The 26,112-nt window shown below is 33.5% G+C and overlaps 1 protein-coding gene across 1 annotated transcript; it reads right to left on the bottom strand.

Moving 5' to 3' along the window:
- Positions 1–9,515: 9,515 nt before the first annotated feature.
- LOC119518203 (olfactory receptor 5F1-like) lies at positions 9,516–10,460 on the bottom strand. Its single transcript, XM_037815286.1, has one exon. It carries the CDS (start codon positions 10,458–10,460, stop codon positions 9,516–9,518), a length of 945 nt encoding a protein of 314 aa, XP_037671214.1.
- Positions 10,461–26,112: the final 15,652 nt, after the last annotated feature.

The raw sequence follows: 26,112 nt of genomic DNA, 5'->3' as shown, positions 1-26,112 counted from the left end.
TCTAACTTCCCCTATTGCCCCATCTCCTTTTATATTGTGATGTAGTGATTATGGGTTTTTTAGGGATCTGCCTAAGAAGTTAAGGGTTTTTACAGTTTTTTATTACATCAGTATAGTGCTAACTTATTACTAGCAAGGTTTTGCATACTGCTAAAAGTGGTATACTAGTAAACAATATTAAAATATCCAACTCTAAAGTGTATATAATAGATTAATTTTAGTGCATGGCAGAATTTGATGTCATTGTCTCTCCTTAAGTATCTTGATTATCTTCCTTCATCAAGTGGATTTATAATTCAATCCATATTTAAAGTAGCATTTACTGAATTATATTATTGTACTTTAGAAGATAGTTTCAAGAAATAAAAGTGTCATGCTTGTTATAAATCTTAATGTGGTAGTGCACATGGTAAAAAGAGCAAGCCATCTTCCCCAAACCATTACCCTATTCCTCAACCCCATTTCATTTTTCTTAAATCAAATGTGTTCAACTTATGATTTACTATTTTCCTGAACTTTCAGAGTTTTAATGATTCAGTTTTAGGGAAGGGACTACATAATTTTGACTTATGTTTAAATTGTGAAGGTTTTAAAAATTTAAATATAAAACTTGGTTTAGAAAAATCATCTTTCCCTTCAATAAACTTTTAAAATAGTGTTGATCTAGGAAAAAAAAAAAAAAGAGGTCCTGATTCTAATGCTAATGAAGTTAAAATTATACAACTGCTGCAGGGAATCAGGCTTTTGTTGAAGACAGAAAAATCTGTTCTCAGATATTTACAAGCCTTGCCACCGGTTAATACTTCACTATCTGAATCAAAATACTCTTCTTATTGTCCTGTACAACTCCACCTGTTTGTGATTTTGTAAAACTATATATATATATATAGTCTTATGATATGTAGTATTTATGCATTTAGTTGTGATTTATTTCCACTTTCAACATTTCACACCTAATTTTGAACTTGAAATTTTGTATTCCTTTTCCCAAAGGCAGCCAACACTATAGTATTAGCTTCATTTTCCAAGTTACCTGGATACTTTCCTTATTGCTATTTATCCCTTCAAAGTGAAAAGGCCACATACTTTTACTTAAAGTCCATGATTCAAGTTATTTTTGCTAATTTGGTCTGCCTTCTCACAATTAATATGATTTTATTATGCAATTGATGTTTCCTTGGACCCCTGACTAATTTCCTGGCTATATGCCAATTCTTATTTCTAAATCTTTTATGATAGACTAAAACCTCTTATGGTGTGTTCTAAGCCACCTGAGACAGGGAATATCTTTTGATGACTAGGAAACACTGTGCCTATAATATGGCAGGCATTCATATGGCAGGCATATTATCATATGGAAATGAAAACCCTATTTTACTGAGCACTTTGAAGCTCAAGTTCCATAGACTAATATCTACAAGTCTCATAGATTAATAAAAGATTATTTATTATTTTCTATATTGGGTTTGAAACCTCAGCCCTCACTCCAATCTCACACTAGAGGAATGGCCTTAATATATATGTTTTAGTTTCCTGGGCTGCTCAAGCAAATACCATGAAGTGGGTTGGGTTTAACAATGGGAATTTATTCATTCACAATTTGAGGCTGAAAAAAAGTCCAAATGAAGGCATCATTGAGGTGATGCTTTCTGCCCAAGGACTGTGGTGCTCTGTGGCTGGCTGCTGGCGATCTTTGGTCCTTAGTTCCTCTGTCACATGGCACACATGGTGACTTCTCCTGGTTTCTCCATTCTCTCCTGGGTTCCATTGAATTTCAGCTTCTGGCTGCTGCCTGTGGCTTTCTGTGTCTTAGTTTCATTCTGTTTATAAAGGACTACGCTAAAGGATTAAGCCCCATTCTGATTGATGTAGGCCATACTTTAACTTAACTAGGATCCTAATTACAATGGTTTCATACCCACAGGTATAGATTAAGAATAAGAACATGTTTTTCTGGGATACATCTCTCCAAACCACCACACTCCACCCTCTAGACCCCAAAAAGACATGTTCTTTCTACAAAATACATTCATTCCATCATAACTCCAAAAGCCTTAATTCATTTCAGTAACAATACTAAGTACAAAGTCTCATCATAATAGGTTATATGTGTGGTCTTTCCTACTGTCTGTGGACCTGGGAAACCTAGAGGACAAGTTGTCTGATTCCAACATACAGGGGACGGACAGGCATAGGATAGATATTCCCATGCAAGATGGGAGAAATTTGAAGGAAAACACAGTTTACAGGTCCCAACAATTCAGGAACCCAGCAGGGCAAACTCCATTAGATTTCAAGATCTGAGACTCATCTGTAGATCAATATTTTGTCCTCCAGGCCTGATGAAGCAGCAGTTCCACCTCTTCCAAGTCTTTGTGCTGTAACTATGCTCTCTCTAAACCCCAGGGCATACACCCCAGACTCTCCAAGCACTGGAGTAGCAGCCAGACTTTCCACAAATTCCAGGGTACAAGCCCCACCATCTCTGGGCTTTAGGGTGTCAACACTCTCCCTGAACAATGGAGTGGAAGACCTGTCCCGTCTAAGGACCAGGGTAGACCAACTTTTCAGACACATGGTGGGTCCACTCTCTTGGCCCAAGGAGATATCTCCCATCAGGACTCAGCTTCAATGGTTCTGCCCTTGAAGTGATTCTTCCTTCAAGTTGCCCCTTCTCTGTCCTTTTCTGTCCAGACTGGTAGTGGTTCTGCTCATACAAATTTCACATAAACCTTTCTTTTCAGATTGTTTTTTTATAGTGTATAAAAATACAATAGATTTTTGCATGTTGACTTGTATCCTATAATTTTGCTGAATAAGTTCAATAGCTCTAATAAATTTTTTTCAATTTTTCAGGGTATTTCCTATATTAGGTCATGTCATCAGTGCATAGAGAGAACATTATTTCTTCTTTTCCAATATGTATGCATTCTATTTTTTTTTTTTCTGGCTTAATTGCTCTGGCTAGAACTTATAGTGCAATGCTGAACAGAAATGGCAAGATCAGGTATCATTTTCTTATTCCTGGTTGTAGGTAGAAATCTTTCAATTTTTCACAACTGAGCATGATATCATGATATCTGCTGTGGGTTTTTTAAATATGGCCTTGATCACATGGAGGAAGTTTCCCTCAATTCCTAATCTTTTGAGTGTTTAATTGCTATTTGATTAGTGACTGTTTTAGTTTCCCAGCTGTGATAACAAATACCACACAATGGATTGGCCTAACAAAAGGAATTTATAGGCTCATGGTTTCATATGCTAGAAGGCTTGCTTCCTCTGTGGGTTGGTAACATTTTGATTGGCTGTAAACCCATGGGTTCCTTGGCTTTTCTGTCACATGGCAATGTCATTTCTTTTTTATTCTCAATTCTGTTAATTTCACACTTCTCCTCCATGTGGCTTTCATTCCATCAATCCCCAGGAATAGGATTAAGGACCAAACTCATTCAGTTGGGTCACACTTTATCTCAAAAAACATCTTCAAAATGTCTTTTTAAAGTGGGTCTATACCCACAGTAATGGATTAAGGTAAAGACTATATATTTTTTTCCTGGGGTACTTAATTCAATCCACTACAGTGACCTTATGGGATTAATTCTATCAAGTCTATTTTTCCTCCAGTGTGTGGTCACTAGGGATTGGGCTCAATTATCTGAGTAGTCAGCTAATGATTGTTAAGAGATTTTCTTTTGTGCTTTGGACTAGTAAATCTTTCATCACTTGTTGAGTAGCTTTATGTGTGTGTGCATTGGGACATGTTTTCTTTGCTAAGGCAATTTATAAATCTGCCTAAATGTTCTCTTTATGCTTGTTCAGAGTTTCTAGGTAAGACAGGGTTCAGAGTTTGTGGCATTCTCAGGTCTTTCCTGGGCAAAGGATCTCAAAGGATATACCATAACTTTTCAAATCCCTGAAGACATCTAATTCTTCAGATCTTCCTTTGATGTTTTTAGCCAGGTACTTGCTTTCCCCAATGGGTATTGCAGAAGTAGGCAGCTGTGATGTTAAAAATTACAGTTCGCTTTTTTTTTTTTTTCTGTAGACCAATGCCCTGGGAATAGAGCTATTTGCACAAAGTGAGTTTCTGTCAAGCAAAATAATGGCAACACTTTTAGAATGGAAATTTTTCATGGAGTTGCCAGACAGTTCAAATACTATCAGCGCTGGGGGTTTCAACATCCTTAGAATTCCAAACCCAGTTTATACCCTCAAGTGGTTGCAAGGTTGCTGCTTTATACAACTTCCATTGTTGCAGAGCTGCTGTTTTTCAAGGCTACTGCATAACTTCAGAGAGGGGTATGGGTCAAGTGAAAACACCATGCACCTTGCTTTTCTCACTGAAGTTCAGCAGTTTTTTATAGGGTAAATGCTCCTCAGATTGTTTTAAATCTCTGATTGCTTTCTAGAGTTTTGTAAAAGTTGATTTTGAAAATTTTTGTTGGTGCTTACTTTGCTTTGTAGGAGGGATGGACTCACAGAGGTATTCACTCCAATGTTAAAAAAGTTCCTCATATTTCTCTTTTCCTTCATCAAAAAATGGGATCACTTATTGGGATAATAAGGGATTAACACACAGATCTATATATTTTCATCGTATGGGCAGCAAGACTTTTGAGAAATCATTAGTAGATATTTCTTAAAATTTGTATTATTATGATATATAATTTCTTGTAAGTTTATGTGGTGATAAAATTTTAAAGAGACACTGTGTCTTTTTCCATTGCAGGATGTTAAAATTTCCCACTGGAAATGAGAAACAGTGAACATGGCGTCTAATCCCATGGTCCACAGATTATATCTTGACCAGTATTTTAGAGTGCTGTCCTGTGAGAGTTAAAGTCTCCTAGAGCCCACTCCAGACCTACTAATTCTGACTTTCTGGTGTTGATGGCTTAACATCTGCATTGTAACAAGCTCTTCTAATTGCGTGTAATGTACAGTGACCTATGAAAAACACTTTTCTTAGCATATACCCCCTCCATACTACTTCAGTTCTCTATGAGATTCAATCAGGAGGAATACATGTGTGTTCCAGGAGGAAGGGTGTTGGTAGGGGTGGAGTATTTAAGTAGCAGAGAGTAATAGAAAAGGTTGACCAGTGGTGGCAATTGAAGAAATGAATGTGAATATGTTATATGAACACATTTAGCTGCTTCATGGCACTGTTGAGGAAAAGCAATTGCTCTTTTAAACATTTCCAGCTAAGAATCTGTGCAATGAAAATTCAAGTTAATGATGATAGTTGCTCTGCAGCTGCAAAGTCATTTTTTCTGGTTTGTGGTGCTGACTCCCCAACTAAAATGCCCAAAGAATGCTTCCCAGAGACACAGGCAGTTCATACAATTGTTTATTGTAAGAAGGTTGCCAACAGAGAGGTTTTCCAGGGCAACTGGGTGTTGTAATAACAGTTTATCTAGGCAAAGAGCAAAGAAGGTGCATAGAGGGAAAGTAAATCGTAAGATTTGGGAGATATATTTATTCTTTCTGAAGTTCTTTCTCATGGTCTGTGCACAAAGAGTCTCAACAGTCAGAAGAATGAGTTCTAACCAGCTCTGTCAATCTTGAGTACTGGTCAAGCTCTATGCCTCAAATGCTCCCTGTTCCTAGAAGATTGATGATGGATTAGATATTATTCCATTCCCACAGGAATGAAGAAGACACAAGTAATAAACAGCGAAACAAGGTTTGCACCAGAAAAACTCTTTACCCTACAGCAATATAAATGTATAAATAAATAAATAAATGAATAAATAAATAAATAACATTCTCTTGATTTAATTAAGGAGAAAAAAGCAGGAAAGAAAAATATAGTAATTTTTCCTTGTGTTGTCAAGACATTCATGTAATATGAATCTTTTAGAACCAAAATAGAAATTAGTGGAGTGATATATATGGCTGTTTTATATTGCTTATGCTTAATTAAGCCAATTATACTTAGATGTTAATTAATATTCACTTTGTTTTACAATATTTCACCAATACAGTTCTTAAAATAAGCAGCAATATGCAAATGCATCATTACTAGCATCATCACCTTATCCTTTATTCCATTTCCAAATCCAAGGATGCAAAATCAGAAATAAATTTGTATCAAGACATGCAGTTTATTCTATCATGCTATAAAGATCAAGATTTGGAAATGACTGATATTTACACTGAAAATGGAATCATAGACTTCACCTTGAATAGGAGAATCTGAAACTGGAAGATATGGATCAATGGTGTTTGTGAAATATATACCAAAAATAACTTTTTGGACAGTTTGTTTTCAGTGACTCAGATTTGATATCAATGCTCCCAGTGGCCTATCAGTGTTTTAAAATCCCATGTGTTTTTCCACATTAAATATATTATGCTGGTCTTAGCTGATCAATATTAAATATCTAATTCATATGTGTGTCAAGTGAATGTATCAGTATCACCCCTGGGGAAAATGTAATACGTGCGAACTTTTAAAGGAAAAATAAAATAAAATTAAGAAAGAGGCAAATTTGTTTTGCAGTTTTGTTTCCAGTTTGGGAAAAATCACTGGCAATGGAACATTTAAAAATAAGACTTACTGTATGCTGATTTGCATCTGACTTCTATTTTTACTGTTTTATGATTCCACATTAGTTGGCTCTATTGGGCCCTACTATTGAGGGGATGAAGCCATGTCATTAAAATTGGTCATCAATATATCTAAAAGCAGTAAATTATATCAAACGCTAGTAACAATTGAACTGCATTTCTGCTTTTTGAAGCCATATATCTGTTGACATACATTCTATACTTTCAGTACAGCTATTGATGGTTAGGAGGCTTTATGGACCCCAGAAAGTATGATCTTAAAGTTACTCCTCTCCTGAGGGTGTGGATCCATTATAAGTAGGATTGTAAGTTAAGATGTGTCCCACCTCATTCAAGGTGGGCCTTAATCCTCTTATTGGTGTCATAACTCTATAAGAGAATGAAACTCAGAGAAAAAGACACAGATGCTGAGAGAAGTCACACAGAGAGAAGCCATGGACACCAGAAGCTGGAAACAACCTAAGATGAAAGAGAAGGGAGAGACAAGCATACACTGCTGTGTGACTTGCCATGTGGCAGAATCCAGGATCTCAGGCAGCCGGTCTTCACAGAGAAGGTAATGTATTTATGATGCCATGATTCAGATATTTTCATGGCCTCAGAACTGCAAGCTGGTAGACTAATAAATTCCCATTTTTAAAAGCCAGCCCATTTTTGGTGTATTGCATTATAGCAGCATTAGCAAACTGAAATACTACTCTGCAGATTATTCCCACATCAACTCAACTACTTTGCATTTGATATTTTTCCAAAAACACAACCATTTTGGGTACTATTTTCTTGACATAATATCTTTGTTCTCTAAACAACATTGACTATAAATTAACATATTATCTTTGATTTTATTTGATCAGTGTGAATCCAGTGGGATTATTACTTCAGTTAAAATAAGCCCTAGCTTTATATTCTTACTGTACAATTATATTATACATGATAATTACATTATATTATATTATTATAATAGTACAAGTTTTTGTGCATTATTTGACATTTAGCAAAGTAAATCCAAAATTATTTTGCATATTAATATTGAACCATTTGTATACTTTTCTGTTCAGCCTAAATGCAGCTTCACCTCTAAACAATATCATCATGTTGCTTTTACTTTATTACCTGGATCCAAGTGATTCTTCAGTCTTGATACCTTCATTCCTTCCAATTTGCTTACTATTCCTGCTTTGTAATGTTTGTATGTTTTGTAAACTAGTCTCTCTTTAACTTCACCCAAACACTGATGACATCATAATAGAGACTAGTTGTACATAGTTCAAAGTCACATCATTAATGTTGATGAGTTAATTACTTAAAAGCCACTCAGAAAAGGCAAAACAGTGACCCATACCTGTATATATTCTGGAAATAGACTAACGTCAAACACCCAGTGAAAGAAAAGACTGGAGAAATTAGAAGAAGTATAAGAATAGACAAAAAATATTTCATTTCATACAGGAGAGTTAATAAATCTTGTCAAATGCTAAGGAAAGGAGATGAAAACACATCCTCTGTAATTGGCAGTTTCTTATTATTTGATAGAGTCTTTTTTTTTTGTTAAAGAAAAATAAGAAAATAACATTTGGAACATTTTTCATATAAATGCATTGAATAATAAACCCAAAATGTGAAGATTAAAAAATACCTTATTACAAGTGAAGATGAGTTAGATAAATCATGAAAATTTCCATGAATACAAATTCATTTGATGAACTTAAAAGGAACCAACGTCACTAAGTGGTAACAGCTTCCCAAGTTGTCAATATTTGAAGACATTTTGAATGAGGTTAATTAGACCTATTAGAGCAAATTTAGAAAGCAGAAAACATGGTTCAAAGTATGACATGTCTAAAGCCCCAAATCTCAGAATAACTGAATTGCCTTTACAAAGCCTTGTTTCTGTCCCTAAGTTTTACATTGGAAAGGTTATAATGTTATCATTTAAGGGTTTACTATTTTGGTCCTTCCATTGAAATGTTAAGTGACACTACTATATGTACCTCCATATTAATAAAGTTTTGAGTTAACATTGAGATGACTTTCAATTATTGACAATTCATTATTAACAATTTATTAACAATTGATTTAAAACTTCTCTGAGGAGGAAAATCATGAGTCTAAAAACATGGGTCAGATTCATTCATTGAACATTTATCTAGCTCCTTTGGAACCATAAACCAATTGAAATCTTTGCAGCAGCTGAGTGTGTTTGTGTGGCTCTGTCTCTCTGTGTATATGTGGGGGAGTGTCTTGGTGACTGTGTATGTGATATTCTGAGAAAGAAAGAGAGAAAAGGGACTGGAAAATTTTGAGGGAAGAGAAGAGAATCAAAGGGGGGTTGAAAGTAGTACATTCTAAAGAGTCAGAAGTTTTCCTGTTCGCAGTTTTATGCAAACTCACATTCATTCTTTAATGTGCATGGTTGGGGAAAGGGAACTAACAGCTGAGGATTTTAGAGTTGTAATAAAAACTACGGTCCTGAAATTTTATTTAAGCATCCCCCTCTAGGAAACATATCAATAAATTAAAAAGCAAATCACATATTCCTATAAAGCATTTCTGATATATGTAATATAATGATAACTTACAAATTTTACAAAATTAAAAAGGAATACATAAGAAAAAAATGAGTAGCTCTTCAAAAATCTTTTATATGGTTAACTTCATGTGATGTTGCAACTTTTTTATCTTAACATTTAATCCTTTTATTTTTGCATGAAGGATTTTGCCACACATAAGCCCTAATTTTTGAAGGCACTGGGAAGATATAGAATAATTATAAGATGAAGGTCCATTGGTCTGGTAATCTACCTTATCACTAATTGGATACACATACTTGAGTATTAACAGAATGTTTTTACTTTGAAAATATTGTAATGAACCTGTGTGCTTGAACCAGGCTTTAAAAGTTAATTGAAGATGTTATTTAATAAAGAAAATTAACAAAACAATCACAGAAATGAAGGGATTCTTTTTCTGGTAATTGCATTCCATAAGGCTTTCTTTACTTCCTTATTCCTGAGGCTATAAATCAGGGGATTCAACATGGGGATCACCACTGTGTAGAATACAGAAGCCACTTTGTCCTGATTCAGGGAGTAACTGGAACTGGGTCTCAGATATGTATAGATAGAGGTGGCATAGAACAGAATTATAGCTGTCAAGTGGGAGGCACAAGTTGAGAATGATTTACGCCGCCCCTCCCCTGAATGCATACGAAAGATGGAGACAAGAATATAGGAGTAGGAGGTAAGAATGATCAGCAGAGCCCCGACCATATTCACACCTGCAAAAGTGGAAAAGATGCTTTCATTCATCCTGGTGTCAGAACAAGAGAGCTTAAAAATTGGGGGGCTGTCACAGAAGAAGTGATGGATAACATTGGAACCGCAGAATGGCAAGCTGCTTACATAACTGGTGTTAACCATGGAGTTCAACAATCCTGCTGCAAAGGCCCCAGCTGCCATCTTCACGCATACTGTCCTGGACATGACTAAGGGATAACGCAGTGGGTTGCATATGGCCACATAACGGTCATAGGCCATTAACCCAAAGAGGATGCATTCAGTTGTTGCCAAGGCAATGAAGAAGTACATCTGCAGGAAGCAGCCAGCAAAGGAGATAGTTTTCTGCTCAGATAATAAATCTACCAGCATCTTTGGGGTGATGGTGGATGAATAACAAACGTCCACAAAGGACAAGTTAGCCAGGAAAAAATACATGGGTATGTGAAGTCTGGAATCAATTCTGATTAGGAGAATCATCCCAACGTTACCCAGAACTGTAAGTGTGTAAATCAGAAAAAATAGCAAAAAGAGAATAAACTGTTCCTCCATGGATTCTGCCAATCCCATCAGGATGAACTCAGTCAGAGAGGTATCATTTTTTCTAGCCATTTATTGTTTATAAATTTTGTTTAAACTCTGTATTAAGTGTAAACTTTTCCCTCTCCCAAACCTTAGAAGTTTAAGTAAAAAGGTTAATAACGTTATATACACATGGGTAGAAAAACCTCAAAGATTAACATAGCATAATTAACTGAGTGACTACAGCAAGATGAAATGTAAACGACAAACAAATTACGCATTTGATTTAACAAAAAACGTCTATATTGAATATGAGCTGTGGGCCTCTTCAATCACTGGTATAAGTCGGCAGACTCTACTTTGGTTTCTGCAAATGTAACATAACATTTCTTTCTTCTTTCTATACCAGTCCGCATCCAAAATGCAAAGGACAGAAATATTCTTGCTGAAATCTTTCCCATTCTCTGAAAATGCACATGGATTTAACTCCAGTATATTATTTTTTTCTATTCCCGAAAATACTTCTGTAAAATTTTCAACTCCAAAATTCATTCACTGTCCCTGGAAATGTCTCATGCAAAAACTCAAGTCACAAAGCTAATGAAAATTTCAGTTAAACCATATTTTGATGTTTATCTTGAAAACCAATTTTTTAAATTGATTTAAATAGAATCAAACAATTGTTCTAGTTACAAAGCTGATACACTTATAAATTAACACCATGGAATAGAAGACTTAGCATCTGTCCAATCAGTAAATAAAAGCTCCAAATATTTGTATCCTTTTTCCCATATAGATTATTACCTCTGTAGTCTATTGTTTTCCCTTTTATCAGAAGTTCTCAACTGGAGACTAAAATAATGAAAATAAATTTCATCTTTGCAATGGACCCACTGTAAAGTTGAATTATGTATTTATAAATTTTGAGATACTGTTTGAGTAAATACATGTTGCAGCACTTTTGTATTGTTGTCCTTCAAGAGGGTTGGGCAACTGGGGGAGTCAGATATAGGGACTAATTGTAGAGTCAATTCTCTAAAGACAAGAACTCAAAAGAAAAGAGTCCCCAAAGAAAAGAAAAGATGACACTGAGGAAATGCAAATATATTTCAAACTGATGTAATCAGACATGTAGTGTTAGAATCAAGGTGCTTTCTATTTGTTAGGTTAATTTTAAAGTCTTTCACTAAAGCTAGGTTAAATAATTTTATTTGGATATACACATTGTCTCTCTCTGTAATTTTGGGTTATTCCAAAAGCATGCATTGCCCAATACCAAATTCTCATTCTTCCCCTTATTCAGTCTGTGTGTGTGTGTGAGAGAGAGAGAGAGAGAGACTGTGCCCTTCCATTTGTCTGTGTAAATTTAACCACCAATTTTGGTTTGTTCCTGAGGAAATTAATGAGGAAGCAAAATTACCCAGTATCCTTTGTGGCAATATTAAAAAATTACTGTATTCTGAGTAAATAGGAAAATAGTTAAAAAAAACCTTAATTCTTTTTTTAATTTTAAACTTTTGTTTGTTTCCAATTATTACCTGTGATTCTGGTCTTAGACATATCAGGATGAACCTACAGATTTTTCTGGATCTAAATCCATGAGTAAAACAAAGTGAAACAAACCAGATTGAGTGTTCATATGCAAGGACAATCTATTTCTATGGAGAACTCACAATGCATCAGATATTATATTAACATATTTTCATTTAAATTCTCAATTAAAATGCCACATTATTCCTTGAGGTTGACATTATCATCTTTTTCACTTTGCACTTCAGAAAATCAAGGCTGGATGGTGTTAAATGTCTTTCCAAAAGACATACTGCTAAGAAATGGAGGAATCAATACTTAGCTACTTACTAATTCTTGCCCAGCTCTATCTTTCTTTTCTTGTTACTTTTTATTTTGGAATATGTTTAGATTTACAGAAAAGTTGCAAAGATATTGCAGAGATTTTCCATATACTTGCTGTGCTGGTTTGGAGCTGTTATGTATCCCAGAAAAGCCATGTTCTTTTGATCTATTCTTGTGGGAGCAGACCTATTGCGGGTGGGGAATTTTGATTAGGTTGTTTTCATGGAGATGTGATCCAGCCCATTCTAGTTGGTCTTAATCCCCTTGTTGGGATCCTTTGTGAGAGGATAAAAGGCAGATGAAACTCAGCACAGGGAGACATTTTGGAGAGACAGTCTGGAGACTGCCATTGAAACCAGAACCAGGAGAGAAGCCAAGAGATGAAATCCAGAGTTTGCCCCACAGAAGCTAAGAGAGGACCCACAGACACTTAGAAAGAAAACACCCTGGGAGAAGCAGGAAGGACCCACAGGAGCTGAGAGAGAAAGCCATTGAAACCAGAACCCAGCAGAGAAGGACCAGCAGATGTCACCATGTACCTTCCCATGTGACAGAGGAACCCAGGATGCCAGCAGCTTTTCCTTCAAGAAGGTATCTTCCTCTCAGTGCCTTAATTTGGACATTTTCACAACATTAGAATTGTAACTTGTAACTTAATAAATTCCCATTGTTAAAAGCCAATCCCTTTCTGGTATATTGCATTCTGGCAACTTTAATAAACCATTCAGTTTCTTCCCCATTCAATTTCTCCTAATGTTGGCAATCTTATATTACCATTCCATACTTGTCAAAACTGAAAAAATGAACATAGTTTCAAACTATTAATTGCAGACTTTATTCAAGTTTCATACTATTGTTCTTTCTTTGTTCCAGAATCCAATCCAGGATCCCACATTGCATTTACAATCTTTTTTCTATTGAAAAAATTTAATGACCTTACATTTTCTTTTGAGTATAGCTTTCATCAAATCACATAGGTTTTAATATGTATTGATTTAATTTTTGAATTTTTTTCTAAGTAGTCTGAAATTTGGGTTGTTTTAATCTTTAATTTTATAATTAGATTAATTGTAGGGCACATAAAAATCATGTAAAATTATATTGTTCCCATATATTTACCCCCCCATTATCACTTTGCATTAGTTATGTACCTTTGTTACAATTGATAAAAGAATACTATAATTGTGCTATTAAATATAGCCCATAGTTTACATTAGTGTACTTTTCCCATATACCACCCTATTATCAATACCTTGCATTAGTATGGTACATTTGTTGTAATGCTTTAAAAAATATTTTTGTAATTGTACTATTAACTGTATGCCACCATTTACAATAGGGTTCACTGTGCTGTACAGTTCGATGGTTTATCGCTTCATTTTTATTCTGGTAGCATACATATGACCTAAAATTTCCCCCTTTAACCATATATATAAAACCACATACATAATTCAGTGCTGTTAATTACACTCACAATGTATTGTAACCATCACTGCCATCCATTCTGAAAACAACAATCAACCTAAACAGAAATTATGTATAAATTAAATATTATTTCCCCATTGCCTATCCCTAACCCAGACCCAGGAAAAATACATGCTAGATTCAAATGCTATAAATTTCCTTATCCTAATTATTTCCTATCAGTGAGATCATACAGTATTGGTCCTTTGGTGTCTGGCTTATTTCCTCAATATAATGTTTTCAGAGTTCATCCATGTTGTTGTATGAACAAAAACTTCATTCCTACTTAATGCTGAATAATATTCCATTGTATGTATATACCATTTTATTTATCCATTCATTGGTTGATGGACACTTGGGTTGTTTCCATCTTTTTGGGGTGAGTATAATGCCACTAAGAACAGTGATGGATTGTTCAAGTCCCTGCTTCCAATACCTTCGGGTATATACCTAGCAGAGAGATTGCCAGGTCCTAATTCTATAATTAGCCTTCTGAGGAACTGTCAAACTATCTTTCACTGTGGCTGCACCATTTTACATTTCCAACAGTGAATGAGTATTCTTATTTCTCCACATCCTCTCCAACACTTGTAATTTTGGATTTTTAATAGTAGCCATTTTAGTGAGTGTGAAATGCTATCTCTGTGTGTCTCAATTTGCATTTCTCTAATAGCTAGTGATCTTGAGAATCTTTTCATTTGCTTTTTATCCATTTGTATATCCTCTTTGAAGAAATGCCTTTTCAAGTCTTTTATTCATTTTTAAATTTAGTTGTCTTTTTGTTGTGAAATATGATTTCTTTGTATATTTGAGATTTTAAGTCCTTACTGGATATGTCTTTTCTAAGTATTTTCTCCCACTGAGTAGGTTGCCTTTTCACTTTCTTGATAAAGTCCTTTGATGTATGGAATTTTTTAATTTAGATTAAGTCTCATTTATCTGTTTTTTTCTTTTGTTGATTGTGCTTTGGGTATAAAATCTAATAAACCATTTCCTAAAAGAAGATCCTAAAGGTTCTTCCCTACATTTTCTTCTAGGAGTTTTATAGTCCTGGTTTTTATATTTAAATCTTTGATCCATTTTAAGTTAATTTTTGTGTATTGTGTGAGAGGGATCCTCCTTCATTCTTTTGCATATGGCTAACCAGTTCTCCCAGCACAATTTGTTAAGGAAACTATTTTTTCCAATTGAGTATACTTGGAAGCCCTTTCTAAAATAAATCCCATTAATGTGATGATCTATTTCTGAACTATCAATTCAATTCCATTATTCTATATATCAATCCTTATGCCAGATCTTGCTGTTTTGACCACTGTAGCTTTGTAATAATTTTTTAAGCCAGGAATGTGGGTCCCCCAAATTCATCTAATTTTTCAAGATGAATTTAGCTATTTGGGACCCCTTAACCTTCAAAATAAATTTGATGATTGACTTTTCCATTTCTGCAAAGTAGGCTGTTGGAATACTGATTGGGATTGCATTGACTCTGTATATTGTTTTGGGCAGAATGGCCATCATAACAATATTTAGTCTTCCAATCCATAACCATGGAATGTCCTTCCATGTATTTAGTTCTTTGATTAATTTCAGCAAAGTTTTGTAGTTTTCCCTGCATAAGTCTTTTACATCAGTTAAATTTATTCCTAGATATTTTATTCTTGTTATTGCTATTGCAAATGGAATTTTTTTTTCTTGATTTCCTCATCCAATTGCTCATTATAAGGATATAGAAGCACCGTGATTATTGTGTGTTGATCTTGTACCCCACCTTTTGCTGAATGTGTTATCATCTCTAGTTTTGTTGCAGATTTTGGAGGGATCTTCTATATGTAGGATCATGTCATCTAAAATTAATGAAAGGTTTACTTCTTCCTTTCCAATTTTTTTCTTTTTTTGCCTAACTGCCATGGCTAGAAATTTCAGTATAATGGTGAATAATAGTGGTAACAGTGGACATCATTTTGTTCCGTATCTTATAAGGAAAACTTTGTCTTTCACTATTGAGTATATATGTCCTTTATCATGTAGAAGAAATGTCCTTTTATTCCTATTTTATTCCTATTTTATTCCTATTTTTCTCAGTGTTTTCATCAATAAAGGGAGCTGGATTTTTTCAAATGTCTTTTCTGCACCAAATAAGATGAACATGTTTTGTTTTGTTTTTTGTTTTTTTTTTTTTCTCTTTGTTTTCTTAATATGATGTATTACCTTAATTTATTTTCTTATGTTGAACCACCATTGCATACCTGGGTTAAAACCCACTTGATCATGGTGTACAATTCTTTTAATGTGCTGTTAGATTCAATTTGCAAGTATTTTGCTGAGGATTTTTCCATCTATATTCATTAGAGAAATTGCTCTGTAGTTTTTTTTTCTTGTAGTATTTTTCTTTGGCTTTGCTGTTATGGTGATGCTGGACTCATAGAATGAGTTAGGTAGTGCACCCACCTGTTCAGTATTTTGGAAGATTTTGAGCTAGATTGGAGTTAATTCTTCCAGGAATATTTGGTAGAATTCACCTGTGAAGACATCTGGTCCTGAATTTCTTTTTTGGGAGGTTTTTGATGGATGATTCAATCTCTGTTCTTGTAAAAGTTCAGTTAAGGTCTTGATTTCTTCTACAGATAGTGTAAGTAGTTCATGTATTTCTAGGAATTTGTCCATTTCATCTAAGTTGTCTAATTTGTCAGCATAAAGTTGTTAATAGTATCCTGGTATGAACATTTTTTTTTTTTATTTCTGTGGGTTCAGTAGTAATTTCCCCCATCATTCCTGATTTTATTTCCATCTTCTCTCTTTTTTTCTTTTTCAGTCTTGTTAAGGTTTTGTCAATTTTAATGATTTTTTCAAAGAACCACCTCTGGCTTTTTTAATTCCCTCTTTTTTTTTTATTTTTAATTCTCAGTTGCATTGATTTCTGCTCTAATCTTTGATATTTCCTTCGGCTTTCTTTGGGATTAGTTTGCTGCTAATGTGCTCCAGATGTGCAGTTAGGTATTTGATTTATCTCTTTCTTCCTTTTTAGTACACTTAGGGCTATAAATTTCCTTCTCAGCACTGCCTTTTGTTGAATCCTATAAGTTTTGAATGCTGTGTTCTTGTTTTCTTTCATCTCCAGAGCTTTACTGGTTTCCACTGTATTTTTTTCCTTGATTCACTGATTGTTAAAGAGTGTATTATTCAATTCCCTTATATTTGTGGATTTTCCGGTTCTCTGCCTGTAATTGATTTCCAGGTTCATTGCATTATTGTCCAAAAAGATGATTTTTCTAATTTCAATCTTTCTAAATTTGTTGCATTTTTTTTTTTTTGACCCAATCTGTGATCTATCCAGGAGAATGATCCATGAGTACTTGAGAGGAATGTATATACTGTTGTTTGGCATACAATGTTCTGTATATGTCTATTAGGTGGGGTTCAATTATTGTATCATTCAAGTTCTCTCTTTCTTTATTGATCTTCTGTCTATATACTCTAACTATATATGACAGTGGTATATTGAGATCTCCAACTATTGTTGAAGATGTTTCTATTTGTCCCTTCAGTTTCACCAGTGTTTGTCTCATGTACTTTGGGGCACCATGGTTAGGTGCATAAATATTTATAATTGTTCTTCTTTCTTGGTGGATTGACCCTCTTATTAATATATAGTGTCATTCTTTGTCTCTTACAACTGTTTTTGACTAAAAGTCTATTTTATCTGATATGACCTCAGCAGCTCCAGCTCTTTCTTGGTTGCTTTCCGCATGGAATCTCTTTTTCCAACTTTCACTTTTAACCAATTTGTGTCTTCTGGTCTAAGGTAATTATCTTGTAAGAAGCATAGTATTGGATCATGCTTTTTTAAATCCATTCTGCCAATATGTGTCTTTTTTTCTGGGGAATTCAATCCATCAACATTGAGTACTATTATTGTAAAGGCAGTATTTACTTCAGTCATTATGTCCCTTTGTTTTTATATGTCATATTTTTTTGGTCTCTCTTTTCCTTTATTGCCATGTCCTTTCCTGCATAGTTGATCTTCTGTGATGTATCTAAATGATCCTTTTCTCATTTCTGTCTCTATTTTTTTAAATACATTTTTGTGGTTATCCTGGGGTTTATATTCCACAACCTACATCTATAACCTACTAATTGGAAGAGATAACCAACTTAGGTTCAATAGCATACACATTCTCTGCTACCATATCCCTCTGTTTCCCCTCTTCATGTGATTTTGTCCCACTTTACCTCTTTATATTTTGCATATGCATTATCAGGATATGCATTACCATATCATTCCATTATCAGGAAATATGCCTTTTTCTCAACCAATTGCGTTGCATTTTGACTTGTATAGGAATTAAAGAGTTGAGTTGTATGTTGAGAATACACACAATGAATTTTTAATTTCTAAAGCATCTGAAGTGATGTCCTCTCTTTCATTCCCAACAAGCTGTGACTCATTTCTTTTGTTCAGTGATTGGTTTGCTTAGTGGTTTAATAATTTTATTGATATTTGCAAAGAACCTGCTTTTGGCTTGTTTTATTTTTTCCTACTAGATCTGCTTTATAATTCTCCTGTTTTTTTTTCCAATTACTTAGAAAGCCCTTTATATACTGATTAGTCCCATTTACAAAATTATTTAATTAAAAATCTTCAAATATTTTAAATGTAAGATCTGAAATTTATATTTTATTTTATATTGTCAATTGTCTGCATTAACAAATAAAAAATAACAAAACAAATAACTCATATAAGTGTAATAAACTAAATATATCAAGAGAAATAAATTCAAGAGCTATAAAATGGTACAATATTAATAGCTTAGATTTCAACATATTTGCAAGTAAAAATTTATCATTTATATGAAGTGTGCTAGCAAGGCTCTTACTCTAATTAATCAAATTCTATTAAATATTACATGTACATATAATACCAAGTGCATATAGATTCCTCTTTAACAAACACACCAACTTAGTAATATGGTCATGAATTTCTTTATATTCTATGGGTTTTTCAATTCTTTCAAATATTTAAAATAACTCCAGACAGACAGGATTCTCTGATTATTACTCATAAGCTCTCTCATGGTTGCCTAAGAAACCAGAAGCTTTTTCTCCCCACCCCTCTTCTCCACTAGAGGGGCTGAAACTTTTCTCTGTCTCCAAGGACTTAGGTTCTGGACAACTAATATTAATGCTCTCTCCTAAATTGCTAAAATCCAAATTCAGACTTTGGCTCCTGAGTTTGTGATATTTGTCATTTACTTATAAGGTTACACACACAGACACACACACACAGACACACACACACACACACACACACAGTTCTCATAAAATAAGAGAACAGAGGAGGTTCTTCAACATCCACCACATGTTGAACAGTTTGTCCATGACTCTATGGAACAATGAGGAAGTGAGAAGAATGTGTCTCCTCTTGAAGACTTTTGTCTTAAAAGCTTACCCCCAAATCCTGATCCTTAACTCCAGATAGTGATGTGGTGTTTGCCTTCACCATTCCAACCATAGGTCGCTTTGATTCACATGGCTTTGTCAATCTTGGAGGAACATCATATGGGATCATTTTACCAAGAGGTGTAGAAACTTCACAGGTACAAACATTACTCTCTTGCTGCCAGTGTCTCCTCTGGTGATAATACAGGAAATATATGCAAATGGCATGGACTATTAAGGTAGTTGGAAATTTAAAAATCCCCAAGGAGGCCCAGACAGCCAGTTGGGAAAATTTATTTGACAATAACTTATGTTTGTTGCATTTCTTTACGATGCATGCATTTATGCTAAGTATTATACATATTTTAAGGACTAAAATGTTGAACTTAGAAATATATTCTACAGAGGGAAAAAACTGGGAAATATATCTTTGGATAAAACCACCATAAAGTCTTGTTTTGGCTAAAACCAATGGCATTGCTTCTTTTTGTATCTTATTGAAGTCTCTAAAGTATTTTACACATCTATGCAACCTCTTTTCCATTTATTTATTTATTTATTTATTTATTTATTTGATTTTCTCTTGATCCTCCTATAAAGTAATGCAGATATTGGCTTAGATAAATGTACTTAGGAGACATATTCTATTTTCCTGCCACTATAGTCTCTTGAGCATGACACTAAGCACAAACTGAATATTCATCAAAGGGAGACTGCAGTTTATGAGACGTATACTAAGTTCCATATTTTCCATATTTCCACTTAATAATTACAAAGAAGAAAAAAAATCAAGAAACTCTCTATTAAAAAAAGTTTGAAACAATAATTTCAAGTGAGAAAAATCTCTTTTTTTTACTCAACTTTTGGTTGATTCAGATTTTCGCATATTTTGATTTTATTAGATAAGTTTGTCTTATTCTCTGTGGTTAAAAATAAATAAAATATCCATCAACATCAAAGGTAGAGTAATGCCTTTAATTACAAAAAACTTTTTAATTGTATTGACAGGACACAGTAATGTAAGAAATTATCATTTCAAGTTTCTTGTTTAATTTTCATTATATCTTTTCATCCTTTCTAATAAACTTTACTAGAGCCCAGGCTAATAGAATAGTGTCTGCCATATATTAAATATTCAACAATTATTTATGGATTAAAAAATGCATGGATTTTTTTCATTTTAATATGTAAATTAAAAAATCCCAGAATTCATTCAGTTTTATACAATTATTAGTTTTATTTTTCATCATTTCTTGAACTGAGGATATTTTTAGGTATGTCATTTATATAAGAATTATATAGTTTCTATAATTCTAATAAGTCTATAAACTCAAATACTTTATTTGAATGTTTCCTTGTATAAACAAAGCAAAAGTAAGTTTTAAATTGTAAAATTAAGAATGTTGAAAAATATAGGTAATTTTGTTGCCAATTCTGTGTCTGAAATGTTGAAAGAATTTTTTTTGAATAAGGGAGAATGAAAAGTACGTTGTATCATTAAATAACTGTGATATATATTGATTTCTCTTGAGAGTCAAGTAAGAAATAACAAAATTAGGAGGTATTCTGATGGCTGTTTCTATATATTCCCCAATGAAAAAGAAATAAATCACAATTTCAAAAGGGTTCATTACACTAACAGTAAAAGGGATGGAGGCAGGACATCTTCCAATTTATTTGGAATCAAATCTCTCAGTATTTCATGCTCAACATTTATTATTTCAGTAATAATCCTTTGTGATTCTTTGAAGTAAAAATAAAAGAATACCAAGCATTATTGTTAGTAAGACTCATGGGGCATTCACTATAAACCATCTTCTCACAAGATGGCAGGATTGGCACTGAAAATTTGTGGATGAAAGATGAACTTATGTTATTTTCTAAAATAGAAAATTGCCTTTAGATATGATGGCTTCTTGTGAAATTTAAGGGTTAAGTTTTCTGATTTAGTTTCTTTAATTCTGGTTCCACAAGATCTGTGATTACAAGTGAGTTTTCAGGTATGATTTTTCTATCTTCCATTATGTCTTTAATAATAGGGCAAGTTAGATAAATTGCTTTCAGACCCTCATACACAGTTTCAAGTAATACTTAAGAATGAATTTTCATCATTACCTAAAGTGATACACAGAAGTTTAGTGGCATTCACTTTAAAATTATTTAAAATATATGCCTTTATGTTTGTATTTAAGATACAAGCATAAGGATGGGAATATAATCATGCAAAAGCATACATTGACAGATTATGGGGATCAATAAAAGAGGTTGTTTAGTTTGCTAAAAATAGGATCAATATTTGAAAATAAGTTGCATTTCTCTACCTGTGAGACAAATATTTAGAAAGTAATTTTTAAAAAGATAAAATTTATAACAAACAAATTCCCTCAGGAAAATATGTAGAACAACACTTACTAAACACTTTTGTAGGGAAAAACCAAACATGAACAGATGATACTAAAGAAAGACTTAGATAATTAGAGTGATAACATGTTTATGAGAATAATTTCAAGATAAAAATTTTAAAAATATGATCTCTAAATGCACCATGAGTCCAAACAGAATTTCAAACATTTTCTAAATGAGAGTGACAAGTTGATTATCTTTCTTGGGTGTGGAATAACTCAGAACAAAAACAGCCAAGCCATTCCTGAAGAAATATATATTAAGGCCATTGTATGAAGGAAACTTTATCAATGAAAAACATTTACCATTAACAGATAGAACAGAATAGAGAGCCTAGGAATAGATCCACACATTAATGAAACTTTTAATTTACTATACTATAGGGCTGTCACAGAAGACTAATGGGATATATTTCCCATTAAAATATATTTTAGTATCTATGCCCCATTTTTATATTTCCCATTAAAAATAGCAGTGTGAAAATGTGCTGTCTATATATTTCTTAAAAAGATTACTATCTGTACCTCATAAAAGAAACAATTTATTCCAGATGTGTTAAACATTTAAATATCTTTCACTGTTACTAGGTTAGGAAAAATGTTAAACATTTCATTGCTACAAGTCTTAGCAAGGTTATGGATCCTGAGGAGTCTTGTAATGCTGTTGAGATTGTAAATAGGAACAAAAGCTTTGGAGAACAGTTTGTTACATTTTAAAGTTGAAAATTTAACATTAAGTTGAACAAAAAATATAATCAGCTTGTTACTTTCATTTAGAAAATGTTTGAAATTCTGTTTGGACTCATGTTGCATTTAGAGATCATTTTTAAAAATTTATATATTAAAATCATTGATCATTTTTCATAAACCTGTTATCACTCTAATTATTTAAGTCTTTCTTTAATATCATATGTTCATGTTTAGTTTTTCCCCACAAATGTTTTTGGTATCTGTTGTTATATATAATTTCCTGAGGGAACTTGTATGTTATAAATTTTATCTTTTTAAAAATTACCTGGATTTGTACTTTACATCCAATCAATGCCACATCTAGGATGGACCTAAACAAACTCTTGAGCATGTGCACCAAATAACATGTACATTCTTGTTTGTTGCAGCATTTGCCACAATAAAAGTTATGAGAAAATATAATTGTGGCACATTCATGAAGTGAAATACAAAATAGTGAAGATGAAGAATGCAGGAACATGCAAAAACTTTGAAGAATGTTAGTAACCTAATGATGAAGAAAAGCACAAGAAATATTTGAAGACAAACTGTATGATATCACATATATAATGTTCAAACACAAAGCAATTTAATGTGTACAAAATTTGGTTGTAGGATTATAGATGGATTTATTTAAAAACTGAGAGCTAAAGAGTAATAAAAAAATCACAGACAACTTTCCATATAGACTTTCTATGGGAAGATCTTTTCTCTGTCCTGTTTCCTTTAGTTCCTGCCAGTTTTCTCAACCTCGTTTTCCAACCTCCTTGTCAGTTCTTGAAGGTACCCAATATCCTTTGAGCAAATTTATTTTCTGCTTAAAGTGAGCAAAGAGGTTTTCCTATAATTTTCATTTTTTGCTACATACATTCAACATTCCTGTATATAAAACATGATATCACTATTCAAGTTAAGGATAATCCTTGTATTTTAATAATGCACATATTACATGAGGAAAGGAAAATTGCCTTTAAAATCAGATATTTAAAAAGCACAACTAGAAAATTGTTTAAATTTGGGGAGGGGTAGTCAAATTTTAGTATGCTTTCAAAAAAAAAAGGAAAAAAGAAAGAAGAAAATAAAAATGACTGTGCTTTCTCCTCTCAGTGCAATTTGTCCAGCTCTTCATTCTTCACCTTTTTCCAACTCCTAATTCCTCACAGAATTGTTATTTTGGTTGAGGAAATAGGCCCTTTTTCTTTTCTTCTAAATACACTGATTTTCCACCTTCTAGATAAGAAGCCAACCCTGGTAGCTACAAAATTCATTTCAACTTTCCCACCAGATACAGGAGGAAGGCTGATTGTTGCAGTCAGTTTGGCACCAATATTTGTCCATTCTCCATTCTGTCTATACTAAGAATTTTAAGCTCTAGACTGTGCCAGTGCAAATAATCTAAAGAAAATTAATCCAGAACTGCACTTGAGTATTAAGAAGTACTACTCTAAATATCACTAAAATTGCTACCAAAAGCCACCATTCATTAAGTGAATACTCATCCACTTAACAAGGCACTGCATACTTAATGTGTTTCCCAATTAATCCTCAAAGGAATCTGATTAGATGGGGAGTTATTCATACTTTTAAAATTTAAAAAAGACTAACTAAGTAGTTCAATCCCTTACAGGTGTGAAATGGCAAGACTAAGAATCAAACCTAGGTTGCCTGACCATAAGCTGCTACTCCTGTATCTTAACATTTAAGTCTTATTTCCTTCCAGTCTCTGAGATAACTGAGAAACAATTAAGGTCCTTGGGATTCACCTCAATAGCACTGTGCTTGTAACTTTAGCATTCCCTGATAAACTAAAGGCTGCAAAGTTCCTTTAAACATCTTAATTGATAGTGGGAACTGAGATAAATCTCAGAATTTGAAGAAGAAATCATTCTTTCATTAAATGTTGGGAAAATTAAAGGTGTTTTCTTCTTCTTCTTTTTCTAATGAAAGATCTTCCAGCAATGGGTACATATGTTCTATCTGATTTCATCATTGTCAATTGTTTCCTCACATGATTTTTCTATTTAAAAGAAATAAATGCATCATTAGAAAGGGAGTAATTACCTACTCAAAATCCTCCAGAGATTGGGGTTTATCCTGAGATAATGTCTCATTGGTAGCAGACTAGAAGATAAATATGCATCCCTTGTAAGGCCTGTTTCTAAAACCTGGAGGGAAATGCTGTCAGCATCTTCAACAAACTAAATTTTACAATTCAAAATTCTAGATGGTGCTAAGATAGGTGACATTCCCTAAAGTTTCAACGAACTCTTGTGAATGTGGCAATGATAATGGACTTCCCTTAGAGTCAGTGTATCTTTGCTGACCTGTGGGTTGAAACTGTTTTGAAACTCAGTGTTTGTATATGTTTGTGTGTGGGGGTGGAGGATGAGAGTGGTGACAGCATGGATTCGAGTTGACCTTACCCATGGAATTTGAAAAAAAAAAAAATCAGTGCCCAGGAATCCAATGGTCTAATTAATTCCATGCGCCAATAAGCAGAACCTCAGATTCTATGAGTGCATAACACATACCCACAGTATGGTTGATTATTTTGTGTTTGTTCTTATAAATGTTAACTCAGAGAACTTAGCCTCTCAAAGCCAGATATTGGATTATTTTTAAAAATAGTTAATAATAATAATAGATATTATATAATGCAAACATTTGATGAATCTACAATATAATAAACCTTGTAAAAAGTACTGTGATAATTTACTTTAATCCTTATTTCAACCTTATTGTACACCATTATGGTATTTAAAAAGAAAAAGAAATTGAAGCATGGATAAGTTCAATGACTTCTAAAATTCGATGTCAGACCCAATATGAAACTCAAGTGTGCCTAACTGGAATTCCCGTGTGCTTTACCACCACAGCACAATGCCATTTGAAGAGACCATGAATTGAGAGCAGTTAGCACTAATTTCTCTCTCCTCTACATCCTTACTTCCCAGTGTCAAATAGATGTCCATTCATGGGCATCTTTTAAAAATAGCAGCTTTGCTAACTGAGATTTCCATGTGAATTGGTGGGGCCAAACTTTCATTAGGAGATTACACTGATCTGAGCTCAGAGTGGCCTGAGATGAATCCATTAAGAGAAGTGTAGTTGTTCTCTCATGTAGCATTTGACTACTGAACCCCATAAACAGTCCTCAAGGTGCCCTGGGGACTTAAGGAAGAAACATGGACTTAGACCTAAAGGAATTGTGTAACCTGTTTATGAATATAAGATACATATTCATTAAAATGATTTATGGGACGGTCACTGATTTATCTTGTGAATGTGATCTAGCCACCCTGAAAAATAAGGGAGTAGACAAAATAATTGCTGAGGTTCCTTTCCATATTAACATGAACAATTAAATAACCTATTATAAATACCCAACAACCATAGAAAATATTTCAATTCATAGGCATTGTAGTATTTTGATTAAGATGTGGGAACTGGAATCTGTCTATATGAAATTGGGCACCTTAATTACATTCTCTGTGCTCTAGTTTTCTCAAAAACAGAAATAATTATTTCTATTTCATAGGATAATTATGAGGATTAAGCAAAATGCTTTATGTTAAGTGCTTAGGAAATTTCTTGGCATACTCTTATTTTTGTACATTATATTCATCATCATCATGGTCATCATCATCATCAAGATAACTAGGTATTTTATCACAGTACACCAGAGTTGTACTTGATGTAGGAACACAAATGAAAACTATGCAAGGAATGGAAGAAGAGAAAAGTTAGAATTTGCCTTTTTTGTTATTATGTTGTTCTGATGATGATATTGGCAGTGGCTGTAGTGGTGGTGATTTTTTTTATTTGTTTGGTGAAATTTTATAGAGTTGCTAATTTCA

The sequence above is a fragment of the Choloepus didactylus genome, chromosome 21 (genome assembly GCF_015220235.1).
Source record: "Choloepus didactylus isolate mChoDid1 chromosome 21, mChoDid1.pri, whole genome shotgun sequence".
Lineage (NCBI taxonomy): Eukaryota > Metazoa > Chordata > Mammalia > Pilosa > Megalonychidae > Choloepus > Choloepus didactylus.
This window is presented reverse-complemented; position numbering and strand designations above follow the sequence as displayed.

Coding starts and splice junctions, on each gene's coding strand:
- LOC119518203 (XM_037815286.1), bottom strand. CDS start 10,460: ATGGCTAGAAAAAATGATACCTCTCTGACTGAGTTCATCCTGATGGGA.